The sequence below is a fragment of the Trachemys scripta genome, chromosome 1 (assembly GCF_013100865.1).
Source record: "Trachemys scripta elegans isolate TJP31775 chromosome 1, CAS_Tse_1.0, whole genome shotgun sequence".
NCBI classification, from domain to species: domain Eukaryota; kingdom Metazoa; phylum Chordata; order Testudines; family Emydidae; genus Trachemys; species Trachemys scripta.
This window is the reverse complement of record NC_048298.1, coordinates 4,238,804-4,254,182: the sequence shown is the minus strand read 5'-3', so window position 1 is coordinate 4,254,182 and position 15,379 is coordinate 4,238,804. Positions and strand designations below refer to the sequence as shown.

The 15,379-nt window shown below is 44.3% G+C and overlaps 1 protein-coding gene across 1 annotated transcript in view; it reads left to right on the top strand.

Moving 5' to 3' along the window:
- Window positions 1-13,986, top strand: part of LOC117873506 — a 48,594-nt gene extending 34,608 nt beyond the window's left edge. The window contains exons 4-6 of the mRNA XM_034762969.1: window positions 789-1,133; window positions 6,481-8,179; window positions 13,475-13,986. Of these exons, the coding sequence (XP_034618860.1) occupies window positions 789-1,133; window positions 6,481-6,902 (767 nt within the window). The 3' untranslated portion in view covers window positions 6,903-8,179; window positions 13,475-13,986. The remainder of the gene's footprint in view (window positions 1-788; window positions 1,134-6,480; window positions 8,180-13,474) is intronic.
- The last annotated feature ends 1,393 nt before the right edge of the window (window positions 13,987-15,379 follow it).

Sequence of the window (15,379 nt, the reverse complement as noted above, 5' to 3'; positions counted from 1 at the left end):
CCAGCCCCTGGCCAGTCATGTCTGGGCTGCTGCCCAGCTGGTGCTATCCCGCGGCGGCCCCGGAGTGGGGGCAGCAGGCCCCAGCCCCCCCGTCCCGCTCGGGTCCCGCAGGGGAACGAACGGGGCTGGGCTGCCGATGCCTCCGCCCCGGGGCCGCCGCGGGATACCACCAGCTGGGCAGCAGCCCAGACGCGACTGGCCAGGGGCTGGGCCCAGCGTACGCGCTGCTGGGTCCCCGCAGCAGGCCCCGGCTCGGGGGGTTCGGAGGCGCCGCAGCCGCGGAGCGCCATGGCCGCTTCCTCCCCTGCGGCAGTGGGAGCTGCAGCAGCGGCTGCTCCCGAGTCCCGCTGCCCGGGGGTGAGAACAGCCGCCGCCTGGCACCACGGGCCGCCCCCTCCTCGCCCTACTATCCGACTGAGTCCTGCCTGCTCGCGGCCAGGCCGGACTCTTACTCACCCCGGCCCCGCGCTTCCCCTGAGTCTCCCGGGCCTCCCTCCAGCGCTTGCGGAGGAAGGGTTTTTTTTGTTTTTTTTGGCCCCGCCCCCCGCCACGCCCCCCCCACGTCACCCCCCCCCGTCCCGATATTTGTCTTTGGTGATCTGGTCACCCTATGACAGGTCATTGTGGGACTAAACCTGCCTCCACTACAACTTTCCTGTTGAGTTTAATGGTGCAGAACCCGTACCAGTAGGTTGTGTGCCACTTTCATAGGTTAACAAAAAACGGTGTGAGAAAATGAAGAGATAAATTGCAGTCACCAATCCCATGTTCTTTTGATCTTTTGCCAGGCTGTCTGTGTTGTGTTATTAAAGAGGTTGTAAACGAAGACGTGCTCCTGTCCTGCATTGTTGGAGAGGAAGGTGTCGTGCATCTTGAAGAAGTGACTGTGAACTGGCAGGACTCAGAAACTCAGGAAATAGTCCACAGCTTCTACGACGGCAAAGACCATCTGGAGCATCAAGGAGAAAGATTTCGGGGGAGAACCCAGCTCTTCCCTCAGGAATTTTCCAAAGGCAACGCATCTCTGTTGTTGAAAAGACTGACCCTGAACGATGCAGGAAACGACTCCTGCCATGCTTTCTTATATGAGGAGACGCTGCCTCGTGAACAGGTGGTGCAGCTTTCTGTGTCAGGTACGCCGTACTGGAATCCGCCCGTACGAAACCTGCTCTTACAAATGTCCTGAGTGAAAGAGCCAACAAACCTCGGTGTCACTTTCCCAGGGACATTGGCTGTTTGAAGAGCTGTCGTTTCAGGTCTGAATACTAAGCGTGAGAGTTGGGATGATCGTTATTAGCCTCTTTATAATGAGGCTTGAAGATCCTACATTCAGACCTTTTAAAAGTGTGATCGATTTAACAGTGTATCCCGGCTCCTACCCCTCCAGTCCCATCCCCAGACCTCCCAGGTACAGGACTTAATTTGAGCATGGGAATCTAAGGCCAAAATGTAGGGTCCTTTATGTCTTCTTCAGTTCTTCTACTTTTGCCCTTTGCTAAAGGTTTGACACCAGCCCATCTGATCTTTCTCTAACCTGTCCCGCTCTTGCTGCCCACCACTGAAATGAATTATTTCTCTTTTCCTCCAGTGGCATTGCTCTGGGTCACCCAATCCCCCCAGAAACCAGTTCAGGCTGTGTCCATGCTACAATGCTTTGCAGGTCTAGCTGTACCAGCGGAGCCCCTCCATGTAGACACAGCGTAGGCTGACGGAAGGATTCTTTTCTGTTGGCGTAGTAACACCTGCTCCCCAAACAACGTGAGCTAAGTGGACAGAAGCACTCTTCTATTGGCACAGCCGTGTCTACGCTGGGGGTTTTGCCCACCCCCCCACCCCCCGACCGACACAGCTGTGCCAACAAAGCCTTGTAGCATAGACTTGGCCTGAGTGGGTATGTCTGTACTTCGAGATCAAGTCACCACAGTAAAATTGCTTTATCCTACACAACTACTGTCTGTACCTACCCCGGGGGAAGATTCCTCCCCTCCCAGCAATCTGCTTCTCCCTTGAATCCCCAGCCTCTCTCAATTACTGTTCTCCACGCCAAGATTCTCCCCCCACCAGCACAATGGCCCTTCTTTAGTCTTGATCACCTCGCTGTGTTTTTGCTCTTGATTTCCTACGTCAGGGCCAGCTCCAGCATTTCTGCCGCCCCAAGCAAAAAAAAAAAAAAAAAAGCCGCGATCGGCGGTGGCAGTTCAGTGGCAGGTCCTTCGCTCCTAGAGGGAGTGAGGGACCTGCCGCCCCCAAATTGCCACACGTGCCGCCCCTCTCCCTTGGCCGCCCCAAGCACCTGCTTGTTACGCTGGTGCCTGGAGCCGGCCCTGTCCTATGTATCCCTTGCAATGTGTTTGAGTCCGAGTGGAAAAAACCAAGACGGACAATGGTCTGTTCTACACTTTTGAAAAGTTTAATCCCATACCAAAGTTTCTGGTTATATGTCACATCAGGAATATATTGGGTTATACTTGAGATATGGAAAGCTATTCCATTTCTCTAAAGATCTTTACCCTTTTGCAGGGGAAGGAGTTCATCTAAAACATGGAAGAACTCACTACAGCCTTATTGGTTTCCCATTGCTCCTGTTAGTGATATGGTGTCTCCAGGCCTTTAAACAGCAGTACCAGAGCACCAAATCCGACGGTATGTGCAATAAGGAGTGTAAACAGTTTTTGAAATGAAGATAGCATTTATTTGGGTAGGCTGAGACCTGCATTGCCACAGGTACCGCACAAGGGGTGTCCCATGTAGCACCTTTCTGTTGCGTGTCTGCTGTTTGTAGGACGGTGTTAGGTTGCTATCCCAAGGTCCCAGGTAATACAGTTTTTCCTGTGTGTGCACTTAGCGTATTACAAATGCCATCCCAACAGCAGCTGCTACAAATACTCTTTGAGGGAGGACAATGGACTCAATAATAGAAAGTAGATCTCGCTATACATCAGAAGCGCCAAATCCAGCCAGGAAATTTATCTCCAATTCTGCCCAGGAGGGAGGATCTCACTGGGTTCTTACTTCCAGGACCCTGCCTTCAGCAGCTGATTGGGGGAGATACTGATAACTGCAAACACCAGCTACCAATACTGTAAAGTCCCCCAGTTATGTTCCAAGATCAGTTCCTTAAAGTTAATTTCAGGACCCTATATGTATGTAAGGATACATATATCGGACAATATGTCCACAAAGGAACATCCCCTCAAGGTAACACGGAGATACTCAAGGATGTGGCGAAAGAGGTGGATTTACCCGATTTACTGGCAAAAAGAAGCGGCGGCGGTAATTTACCTAAATGCTGCAAATTTTGCATACTTGTTAGGGGCTTGCTAATGGGATTGTAAACCCTGGAGGTTTTCACCTTTAATGTACTTATGGGGGTGTGCACGCGCACGCATCTATATACACATCCTGCTGCCTTCTATTGGAAGGAACCGGACATGTGTGTGTGATGGGAGGTCCCTCTAGTGTCAGAGGGGCCGCAGAGGAAGGAACGTCTAATATTAGTGACAGCTAATGGGGCGCCTGATGTGGTTTAAGCTGGCAGGGTCTGGCCAATAGCGATAGAGACACGGTGAGAGGGAGCACTCCCTCCCTCGTGAGCGCCGCCCAGCTCAGGGACCCGCCGAGCAGAAGCACTGTTATCCTGCTTTACAGCTTGGCAGCAGTGTTGCCGTGCAAGTTTAGAGCCCCAGCAACAGCTCCTCTTTGGCCACCAACTTTTTCCCCTAGCTAGCCACAAGCTACATCTCCCCAGCCACTCATCTGCCTCCTCTCCCCAAAATCCCACCATCTCTCACCCTCCTGGGGAGTCATTATTGTCCCAGCTCCCCTTCCCCGCTCCCTCCTTGCCCCCGGGTTCCTCATATACTGCACTTCCCCGTTCTGGCTCCGTCCCCCATCCAGCCCCTCTCATTGGTCGCTCTCGGATTCTCTTGTTTTCACACCTGGAACTTTGCAGCAGTCATTTACACTACGGAGTGCAACAGTGATTGCATAATGAATGTTGCGCTGAGTTCTTTGGTGCTGCTACGGCAGCAGTGGCGCAAGGATGCCTTGGAAGGGAAAGGGAAGAAAGACAATAAATGCAAAACCCATGTTACTAGGACATGACGTAGGAAGCAGTACTGCAAAAAAGGATCTGGGGGTGATAGTGGATCACAAATTAAATACGAGCCAACGAGGTAATATTGTTGCAAAAAAAGCAAACATTCTGGGATGTACTAGCGGGAGTGTTGTAAGCAAGACACAAGAAGTAATTCTTCTGCTCTACTCCATGCGGATAAGGCCTCAACTGGAGAACAGTGTCCAGTTCTGGGCATCGCACTTTGGGAAAGATCTGGACAAATTGGAGAAGGTCCAGAGAAGAGCAACAGAAATCATTCAAGGTCTGGAAAACATGACCTCGGAGGGAAGATTGAAAAAATTGGGCTTGTTTAGTCTGGAGAAGAGAAGACTGAGGGGGACCTGATAATAATCTTCAAGTGTGTAAAATATTGTTATAAAGAGGAGGTGATATATTGTTCTCCTTAACCAGTGAGGCCAGGACAAGAAGAAATGGGCTTAAATTTCAGCAGGGGAGATTTAGGTTAGATATTAGGAAAAACTTCCTAACTGAAGGTTTAGACCTGTATGCAGTTCTGGTGACCCCATATAAAATAAGATATATTAGAATTGGAAAAGAAACAGAGAAGGGCACCAAACATGATTAGGGGTCTGGAACAGCTTCCATACGAGGACAGATTAGAAAGACTGGGACTTTTCAGCTTGGATATGATAGAGGTCTATAAAATCATGACTGGTGTAGAGGAAGTGCCTAAGGAAGTGTTATTTACTTCTTCTCGTAACACAAGAACCAAGGATCACCCAATGAAATTAATAAGCAGCAGGTTTAAAACAAACAAAAAAAAGTATTTCTTCCCACAATGCACAACCTGTGGAACTCATTGCCAGGGGATGTTGTGAAGGCCAAACCTATAACAGTGTTCAAAAAAGAACTAGATAAGTTCCTGGAGTATAGGTCCATCAATGGCTATTAGCCAAGATAGTCAGGGATGCAACCCCATGCTCTGAGTGTCTCTAGCCTCTGTTTGCCAGAATGGTCGACAATGGATGGATCACTCGGTGATTCCCTGTTCTGTTCATTCCCTCTGGGGCACCTGGCATTGGCCACTGTCAGAAGATGGGATACTGGGCTAGATGGACCATTGGTCTGACCCAATATGGCCGTTATTATGTAGTTAAGCGCTGGAACAAATTACCTGGGGAGGTTGTGAAATCTCAGTCATTGGAGGTTGTTAAGAGCAGGTGAGACAAACACTTCTCAGGGATGGTCTAGATCAGTGGTTTTCAACCTTTCTAGGCTAATGTCCCCCTTTCAGGAATCGGATTTGTCTTGCGTACCCCAAGTTTCACCTCACTTAAAAACTGCTCGCTTATAAAATCAGACACAAAAATACAGAAGTGTCACAGCCACGCTTACTGAAAAAGTGCTGACTTTCTCATTTCTACCATATAATTCTAACATAAATTGACTGGAATATAGACATTGTACTTACGTTTCAGTGTGATACTTGAGTCTGTTTTTCAATTGTGAGCCTTGTCTGAAGCCTGAGCCCCGTCACACAACGCTGAAGCATGTAACTTAGCTTTGTGGGGCCCCCTGTGGCATGGGGGCCCCTGATTGCCACCCACAATGCAACCCTCTGGAGGTTGCAGCCTCCAGATTGAGAAACACTTGATCTAGAGAAGCTGAGTACCCCCAGATTACCGCTCTGTACCCCCAGGAGTTGGCGTACGCCTGGTTGAGAACCACAAGTCCTGTCTCAGTGTGGGGGTCTAGACTAGATGATATATCAAGGTCCCTTCCAGTCCTAGATTTCTATGATTCTGTGATTAGTCACACAGTTAAGCAGACAAACATGTGGATTATAGCCGAGCTAGCATTGTGAGAGCCTTCCAAGTGAGCTCAGCTTTTTTCTTTAAACAGTCCGTGCCGTGTTTTGGTTCTAAAAATGTTTAAGATGCCACTGAGAATGCTTGAAGCGTTTTTTTTCAGTCACTTAGACTGCAACTGATTTCTTTAAACATAGCAAAACTGCACTCCTTATAATGATTCCTTAACTACCAACTTTGAAGTTTCAAAGTTGAACTGTTTTTGACTTATCTGCGTGGAAAACAAGATGTGGGAGGAATATCTTTTCAAAGTGGGCCACATTTTTTGCCTAGTACTCAACTAAAAAATGATTGTTCTAGATAGATGGTTGGTTGGTAGGTAGGTTTATCTTCTTTAGGCACGGGGCAAAGCATGAAGAATTTTGTTTCAAAAGGTGCACGTTTCAGAAGATAGAATGGGAAAACTGGGAGTTAGAATGGAAACTGTTTTGCAGCCTTAACTGTTGTGGTTGCTATCTGTGACTATCTAATACAGAAACATGTATCTTGTTCAGACCCCAGATACTTCCTCTAATTTTGCTTTTTATCTTGCAGAAGCTCTTGAACGTGACAGAGAAGCGATTCGTAAGACAATCAAACTCGGCAGGAAACGAGATTCGGGTCACATTTTAAACCAAACTATCATTATAAAAGAGAAGAAGCGGCACACAGCTACAGAAATAATAAACTATATTTACAGAAGCCAGGAGCGTGTGGATACCGTTCATTCAGAAGACCTCTTCACTACCCAAGAGCAACGTTCCACGCGGATGTTACTGGTGGGAGGTGCTGGAACGGGGAAAAGCTACATCTCCAGAAGGCTCCTGCAGAAATGGGCTTCAGGAAAAAACAAGATATTCTACAGCGGCGTGATTTATATACCGTTTAGTGACTTGAACTCCATTGAGAATCCAATCAGTGTGCAAAGAGTTCCTGCAATACAAGTGCAAAGAACTATCTCCAGTTCTTACAGATAAACTCAATAACAACCAAATATTAATTATTCTCGATGGACTGAATGAGTTCAAGTATGATCTGAACTACACCCAGTACCACAGTAGTAGAAAAGTTGATATTGTATTGATGATGCCTTGCCTGTAAATACATTGCTCTCCAAACTCATAACCAGGAATCTTCTCCCAGACATAGATGTTTTGTTGTCTGCTCAGTTTCATGCAGTGAGTGAAATTTGCAAGCATTTTAATTATTTATTTGCTATCCTTGGATGCACTGCTGATCATATTAAGCAATACTATGATACATTTACTTTAGTTAATCCGACATTGAAACCTAACTCTAACTCGGCAAGCAGGTGTGAAATGTTGGCATTGTACTTATTTCCTCTTCAAATCAAAATCTTACGGGACACACTGATGGAAATTTCCAAAAGTCGTGGTATCAGGGAACACAACAGTGTTTTGATCAGCCGTGGAGAAAGTAAAGAAAACTGTTGTGTGAGCATAGAATCAGGTGAAACGGATACAATTGGCCTTCTACCATCGCTAGAACTTCCAGAGCATGTTAAAGAAATTATCTATTGACTGGGGAAAGTTTCCTATGAGCATCTGCTCGTTGGTGTACAGGAAATAAAGAGAGAGGCTCTTGAGAGATGTCATATTGATCCCAAACTTCTCACAAAGTGCTTTTCCAGTTTCATCTCTCAGGTGGAGAGAGGTGGTGAAATTTTTGCATATTGCCATAATGGTGCAAGGGACATGTTTGCTGCCTTGTACTGTGTCCGGGAAATCCAGGAGGAGGAGGAGCTTAAACAGTGCCTGGATGCCTGGGTTTTAGGGTATATCCTTGCAAATTACAAAGAGGAAAGTCTCCTAAAGAAAGTCACACTCAATCATGTGGAAAAATTGCACAATTTCATCAGATTTTTCATGGGCCTTTTGCCTTACAGAAGCACTGAAAGCCTCTTGCATGATCTGGTTCCACTCAATGGTGCTATAAAAAACTCCCTTCTGAAGTGGTTCGAACACCGCGTTGCGAGAGACCTTAGTCAAACGACTACACTAAACCTTCTCCGTTGCATTTTTGAACTGCACGATGCTTCTCTCACAGAATATGTGTCTCGCTGCTTTGAGCACATTTTTCTGTATAACACCCTCCTCAGTGCTGCAGACGTTGGAACCTTGCAGTACAGTCTGGAGAAAACCACTCTAGACAAAGTAGACCTAAGAGGGTGCGGTCTGGGAGATGCAGGACTGGAGCAGTTATCTTCTGTAATAGGGAGCAGCAGAGAAGTCTGGTGAGTTTTTGCAACATGAAATATCTTGTTATGGAAAACTTTTTTTTTTTTTCAGGGAGCATTCTCTTTCACAAATAAGAAATTGGAAAATGGCATCAAAAACAGAAGGGAGAAAAAAAACCTTAGCTGTCTATCACAATATGCTAAGTATTAATAATAATCAGGAAGAACCAAAAGATTTCCTACATAAAACTATGATTTGGTGACATGATGGGTGGGGAGGAGATGGGTAAATATGCATAACTGCAACATTAACATTGAAGAGTTTTCAGGAAACAAAGAGCGCAGAAGGCATTGTTGGGTTATTTTTGGGGGTCTGGTAACAAATTTCCCACAGGGTTAGTTTTATGCCTTTTGAATTTTCTGTGTAATTTTTGCTTGGTTTCTGTTCATAACTTTTTAAGGGGAAGTCTTTGAATTTGGGCTCTGGTTGAAATATGTCCATGGCAGTCTGACCTTTCATTGTTGATTTTTTTTTAAAGCATGTAGCATGCCCAAAAAGTGGTAGACAGGCGTGTCCTGAGTAGATCTGGTGCAAGCTGTAATTCGGTGAGGGTTTACAATGAGATTTAGGGACATTTTTAGCTGTTGTTTGTCACAACTGAAAGTTTATGCATCTACGGAAAAAATCTTTGTCAGATAAAATCTGTCGTATGGATAAAATCTTCTGTCAGGAGCCACAACTTCTGTCAGACTTTGTCCTAGAACATAGAAAGTTTTGTGAGCCAGCAGGGGGCGCAGAAAATCTTACTAGTGAGTGACTGCACTTCTTACCCTGCGCCAACACATCTACACCAACCTAGGCCAACAACTGTAGAAAATTAATATACAAAAAATAAGATGGTTACACACACCACACTTGACACAAACCCACAAGCAAGAAAATGATTTGCCATTTAATAGTGAATACACTGTATTCCTCTCTAAGGGAGACACCTGACCACCTTAACTCTGCCCCTCCTAGTGACATCAGCCTTCCGTCTTCTGCTTTATCCAGTGGCCTTCTCCAGACAACACACTTCTACACCAAATGTCCACCGCTCATGTAATGCTGATTTTAAAAATGGTTCTAAGGGTGAGCCTGGCAATCACAGGCTGGTAAGCGTAACTTCAGTACCAGGCAAATTGGCTGAAATTCTAGTAAGGAACACAATGATCAGGCACATAAATGAACACAATTTGTTGGAGAAGCGTCAACATGGCTTTTGTAAAGGGAAATCATGCCTCACCAATCTATTAGAATTCTCTGATGGGGTCAACAAATGATGATCCAGTAGAGATAGTGTACTTGGACTGTCAGAAAACCTTTGACAAGGTCCCTCACCAAAGGCCCTTAAGCAAAGTGAGCAGTCATGGGATGAGAGGGAAGGTCCTCTCATGGATCAGTAACTGGTTAAAAGACAGGAAACAAAGGGTAGGAATAAATAGTTTTCAGATTGGAGAGAGGTAAATAGTGGTGTCCCTCCAGGATCTGTACTGGGACCAGTGCTGTTCAACATATTCATAAATGATCTGGAAAAAAGGATGAAGAGTAAGGTGGCAAAGTTTGCAGAAAATAATAAATTATTCAAGCTAGTTAAGTCCAAAGCTGACTGTGAAGAGTTACAAAGGGATCTCACAAAACTGGGTGACCGGGCAAGAAAATGACAGATGAAATTCACTGTTGAAAAATGCGAAGTACTGCACATTGGAAAACATAATCCCACCTGTACATACAAATTGAGTCTATATTAGCTGTTACTATGCAAGAAAGAGATCTTGGAGTCACTGTGGATAATTCTCTGAAAACATCCGCTCATTGTGCAATGGCTGTCAAAAAAATATTAGGAACCATTAGGAACAAGAGGAAAGTCTCCTAAAGAAAGTCACACTCAATCATGTGGAAAAATTGCACAATTTCATCAGGTTTTCCATTAGGAAAGGTATAGATAATAAGAAAGAAAATTGCATAATGCCATTATATAAATCCATGGTACGCCCACACCTTGAATACGGTGTGCAGTTTGGTTGCCCCCATCTCAAAAAAAGATATATTAGAATTAGAAAAGGGCAACAAAAATGATTAGGGGTCTGGAATAGCTTCCATATGAGGTGAGATTAAAAAGATTGGGACTGGTCATCTTGGAAAAGAGACGACTAAGGGGGGATATGATAGAGGGCTATAAAATCGCGACTGGTGTGGAGAAGGTGAATAGGGAAGTGTTATTTACCCCTTCACAGAATACAAGAACTGGGGGTCACCCGATGAAGTCAATAGGCAGCAGGTTTAAAGGAAGTATTTCTACACTGGACGCACAGTCAACCTGTGGAACTCATTGCCAGGGGATGTTGTGAAAGCCAAAAGTATAACTGGTTTCAAAAAAGAACTAGAGAAGTTCATGGAGGATAGATCCATCAATGGATATTAGCCAAGATGGTCAGAAATGCAACTCCATGATCTGGGTGTCCCTAAACCTCTGACTGCCAGAAACTTGTTTTAACATTTTTGAATATGTTCAGCTTGTTCAAAATAAGCATGGAAAGTAAACCGATAATGATTTTGCTTTTAATAACTTTTTTTTAACACTTGTTTTAAAATTAATATTTTAAAAAAAAATCTTTTAACAAATGCTTTGTTTCATATTTTTCTTTTATTTTATAGTTTGTAGTTTTCATAATCAGTAATCATTTTAAAACTGTAATGAAGTATTTAAAAAAACAAATATAGTAAAAATTAAAGTATTTAAAATTATTAGTTGCTAAGGCAAACTCATACGAAAATAAAATCGTGGGTAACCCTTCCTTGTTAACAAAATACCAGCTTAATTCAAAACTGCTACTGCATTAATGGTAAATTAAATTTTAAACCACCAAAACCAAGAGCTCTTGCAACACCCAACTTTTTGGTAATTTTTCTAATTGGTTTGTTTTTGCAATTTTTCTTCTTGTTTTGTTTTCATAACTCTTTTTTCCTGTTTTTGCCACCTTTGGGTGTTCCAATGGCTCGCAAATGCAAAAAGTGGTTAAAAAATTCCATCATTTTGTTGCTTCTTTTTAAAGAAGACAACACACTTGGGTAATATGTCATCAGGGCTTTTTCTCCAAGTAAGCAAGTGTAACCACTATTGCGTAAAATTTTCATCATCTGTCTAAATGTACAGCTCGCACTGTGTAAGCCAGAAAAAAAAAAGGGGGGGGGGAATTCCATCTTTGCCCATTCTGAGCATCCAACCTACAAAAATAATACAAGCTAATTCGTTCGTAAACATCTTACAGACGTATCATAGCAGCAGGTTTAAGTTGGGTTTTAGCTGGTAAATTCTTGAGCTTTATTAACATCTAAAAAGTTTAATTATAACTTTTTGTAATATTTAATCCGGTAAAATTTGTAAATCCTAATTTTAAAATAAGGAATTTGCAAGCCTTAAAATATAACCAAGTACCTTTCCCCCCCATTTTTCTAAATGCTTAAACTAAAATAAAGTTTTTGTTTGTAATTTTAGTTTTATGAACAAATATTCGATCCTAGGCAGAATTGGTTCATTTTTTAAAAAGGATTATGTTATAATAATCGGGCCAACAAATTTACTATAATTATAAACTCAATTATAAAAAATATATATAAACGTTCATAAAATATTACAATGGCCTGTAATACATATTAATAAAAAGTAAGTTAATGTTATTTCAATAATAAACATTGTAAACAAGTACAAACAAACAAACAAAACCCCAGACAAAAAAGCAAATTAGTCCAAACAAAAAGGTCGCCCTAATCTCATTCAAGGACTGTTGGAATCATGCTTTGGAAGAACAAAAAAATGTGAAGCCAAAAATTAATGAACCAAAATTGGTGTGGCAAATATTGGGCCTAATTTCTAAACAAAATAATAAGGAAATAAACGATGCTGCTCACTTTTCCCCTTTTGGGGTTACTTTAATCTCCCATCCCATCTTGTATCCCAGGTCAGCTCCGCAAATCTTCCCTAGCCCCAGAATAAGTAAAAAAACACCACTGAAAAACTGTCTTCCCAAGAGGAAGGCCAGCCGCCCTTGCTGTTGTTTAAAGCTTTGTTTTTCACCTGCACGGCCTAAAGAGCATCGTAACACCCGGTCCCCAGCTCATCAATAAAAATACCTAATTGCCAGCAAAGGCAATTTGCGCAAAGGCACGTGAGCTGCTGCTCTGCCGCCCTTCCCTGTTGTAATTCTTTCTGCCCTGGTATTTCTTTCCTTCTGTCCTGTCCCTCTCTCGCTCCTGAAATCAACGACATTACATCAGCACAGCAACCTAAAATAACCACAGTCCTGTCCGGTCTTAAAAAAACCCCAAACCCCAAGTAACATCCCTAACCAAAACGTAAAGCAAAGTCCAAGCAAGAGGTGCTGTGGTCAACCTGCCAGCCAAAGCATCCAGATCTGACTAACCTGGCATCCAGTTTTCCAAAGACCTCATCAAAAGCCGTATTTCCCTCCCCTCCACTCTACGGTGTGTGTGTCTGTTAAAAACAGAAAAGATAAATACTCTTTACACATCAAAAGGAAATGTAAAATTACCCCTTTCCTTCTCATCAATAAAAGTTGTTCTAAAAATAAAAAACTGTAATATGTTGCTTCCAAAAAAGAGGGAACCATAGCTTTTAATTCTTTGGTTTGTATATTCCCTCAGTTTCGATATAAATGCTTGTTTTAATGTTTTGTTCTTTTTTAAGGTTCATTTTAAAGTAGAAGGTTAGTCAATTAATACTTCTAAGCGCTTGCCAGAAACACTGAGGTCTGGTCTATACTACCCGCCTGAATCGGCGGGTAGAAATCGACCTCTCGGGGATCAATTTATCGCGTCCCGTTGGGACGCGACAATCGATCCCCGAATCGGCGCTCTAACTCCACCAGCGGAGGTGGTAGTAAGCGCCGCCGACAAAAAGCGGCAGAAGTCGATTTTGCCGCCGTCCTCACAACGGGGGAAGTCGGCTGCGATACATCGAATTCAGCTACGCTATTCACGTAGCTGAATTTGCGTATCTTAAATCGACTCCCCGCTGTAGTGTAGATGTACCCACAGTAAAGCCACAGGAGCAGGTGCGGGAAACCCACTGCACTTCCTGCTTGTGGGATGGCAGAACAAATAAACCCAAAAGTGAAGGAGGAAAGCAGAATGGTGGGCAACCAACCGCGTTTCTGGAACCTGGCTGGAAAAATGGCCATGTTTGTGGATTTAGGCCGCACCATCTCCCAAAGAGTCAATGACATGGCTCTTTGTGCGGCTGAATGACGTTATAAGCAGAGACCTGATAATCATTTCGTTTGCCTTTTCAGTTTGTGTCACAATTATATCGGCGAAGTGGAAACCCAAAACATTACGAACTTCTTGAAGCATTGAGAGGACTTAAAGGTTGTGATGAAGATTACAGACGACGAAAGGCTGGTCAGCTATGTGACCGACAGAGTGCAGCGTTTATCTGGTGAATTGCAAAGATATGATAGCGAGCTTGTCCTTTATATTCTCCAGAATTTACAGAATGAACTTGAGGACGAAGAAAATTTAAGTGGCTAAATGAAAGAAAACATGATAACACTAAAAAAGAACATTGCCCAATTGCTAGCAGACAGACATAGAAATAGGACGAAATAGCGTGACAGGAATATGAACCAATGTGGCCTACTTTCAGGAGATAGGCTGGAACAGATGTCAAGACTCTGGTTTATTCTATTCTAAATACAGTAACTCCTCAGTTAACCCGGTTAACGTTGTTTCGTTGCTGATCAATCAGGGAACATGCTTGTTTAAAGTTGCCCAATGCTCCCTTATGTTGTTTGGCAGCCGCCTGCTTTGTGCACTGCTTGCAGGAAGAGCAGCCCGTTGGAGCTGGCTGGTGGGGGCTTGGAAGCAAGGTGGACCGGCAGCCCCCCTATCAGCTCCCCACTCCCCTAAGTTCCCTGTGCGGCAGCCGCCCAGCAGGCTATCAATTGCTGGGCAGTTCAGGTGTCCCTCCCCCCACTGCCATGCCCTGCCCCTGCCCTGTGCCTTGGAGCTGCTCCCGGGAGCCTCCTGCTTGCTGTGCCGGAGGGGGGAGAAGAGGGGTGCTGATGTCAGGGTGTCTCCCTCCCCCCCGCTCCTGTACCCCATCTCCACAGAGTGAGAAGGGGAGGGGACACGACAGGGTCAGGATGGAAAAAGCTCTCTTTTTCTCACACACACACGGTGTCTCTCCCTCTCCCTCTCCCACACAGGCGGTGTGTGTGTCTGTCTGTCTCACACACATGCACACACCCCGGCACTTTGGAAAGTGGAGGGAGTGGTGTGCTCCAGTGGGATAGCCTGAGTTCAGCAGCACATTCAGTTTCCACAGGGAAACTGCCACTGCCATGCTGTGTCTCCTCCCTCCATTCCTGCTGCCTTGTAGAGTGTGAGGCTACATTAACAACACTGTGTTAACCCTTGAGGGCTCAGCCGAGTGCTAGTTCATCATTTAGCAGTGAGGCATTCCCTGGAAATATCCCACCCTCTTCCACCCTCTGATTCCACCATCTCTACCAAGCTTGACAATCAGCATTGCTGTGTACAGTATTTAATTGTTTGTTTAACACGTATACTGTGTATATGTGTGTATATATGTGTGTATATATTTAAAAAATGTCCCTGGAACTTAACTCCTCCTATTTACATTAATTCTTATGGGGAAATTGGATTCGCTTAACATGGTTTCACTTAAAGTAGCATTTTTCAGGAACAGAACGACAACGATAAGTGAGGAGTTACTGTAGTTTCTTCTGTTCTAAATAGAATGCTGCCTGCAGGGACACAAGAGCGTGCGTACCGACTGTTAGGAACCAGGGCACAAACCCCAAATTGCCTGTGAGGTCTATACTTAGATTTCACCAACCAATTATCAAGTGTAAACTCCTCAGGCACCGTAACAGCCTAACCATGGAGTCACAGACAGTCCCCTGGGGTACGCCGATCTGTCTCACCGCCCAGGGGAGCTTATCTGTGTGAGAGATGGTCCCTTGCACCAAGAATCGCAGCAATATCCAGGTTACTCCCAGTCCCAAAGGTCTGACTTGCCCTGGTCAATGGCACCTTAGAGCTCACACCAAAGACAAGGCTTGTAGCCAATCCTATAATAAACTATATAAAATGTATTAAATAGGAACAGGAAATAACAGATTATTTATAAGGCTAAAGCAAGTAAACGCATACACACAAATGAGTTACAATCT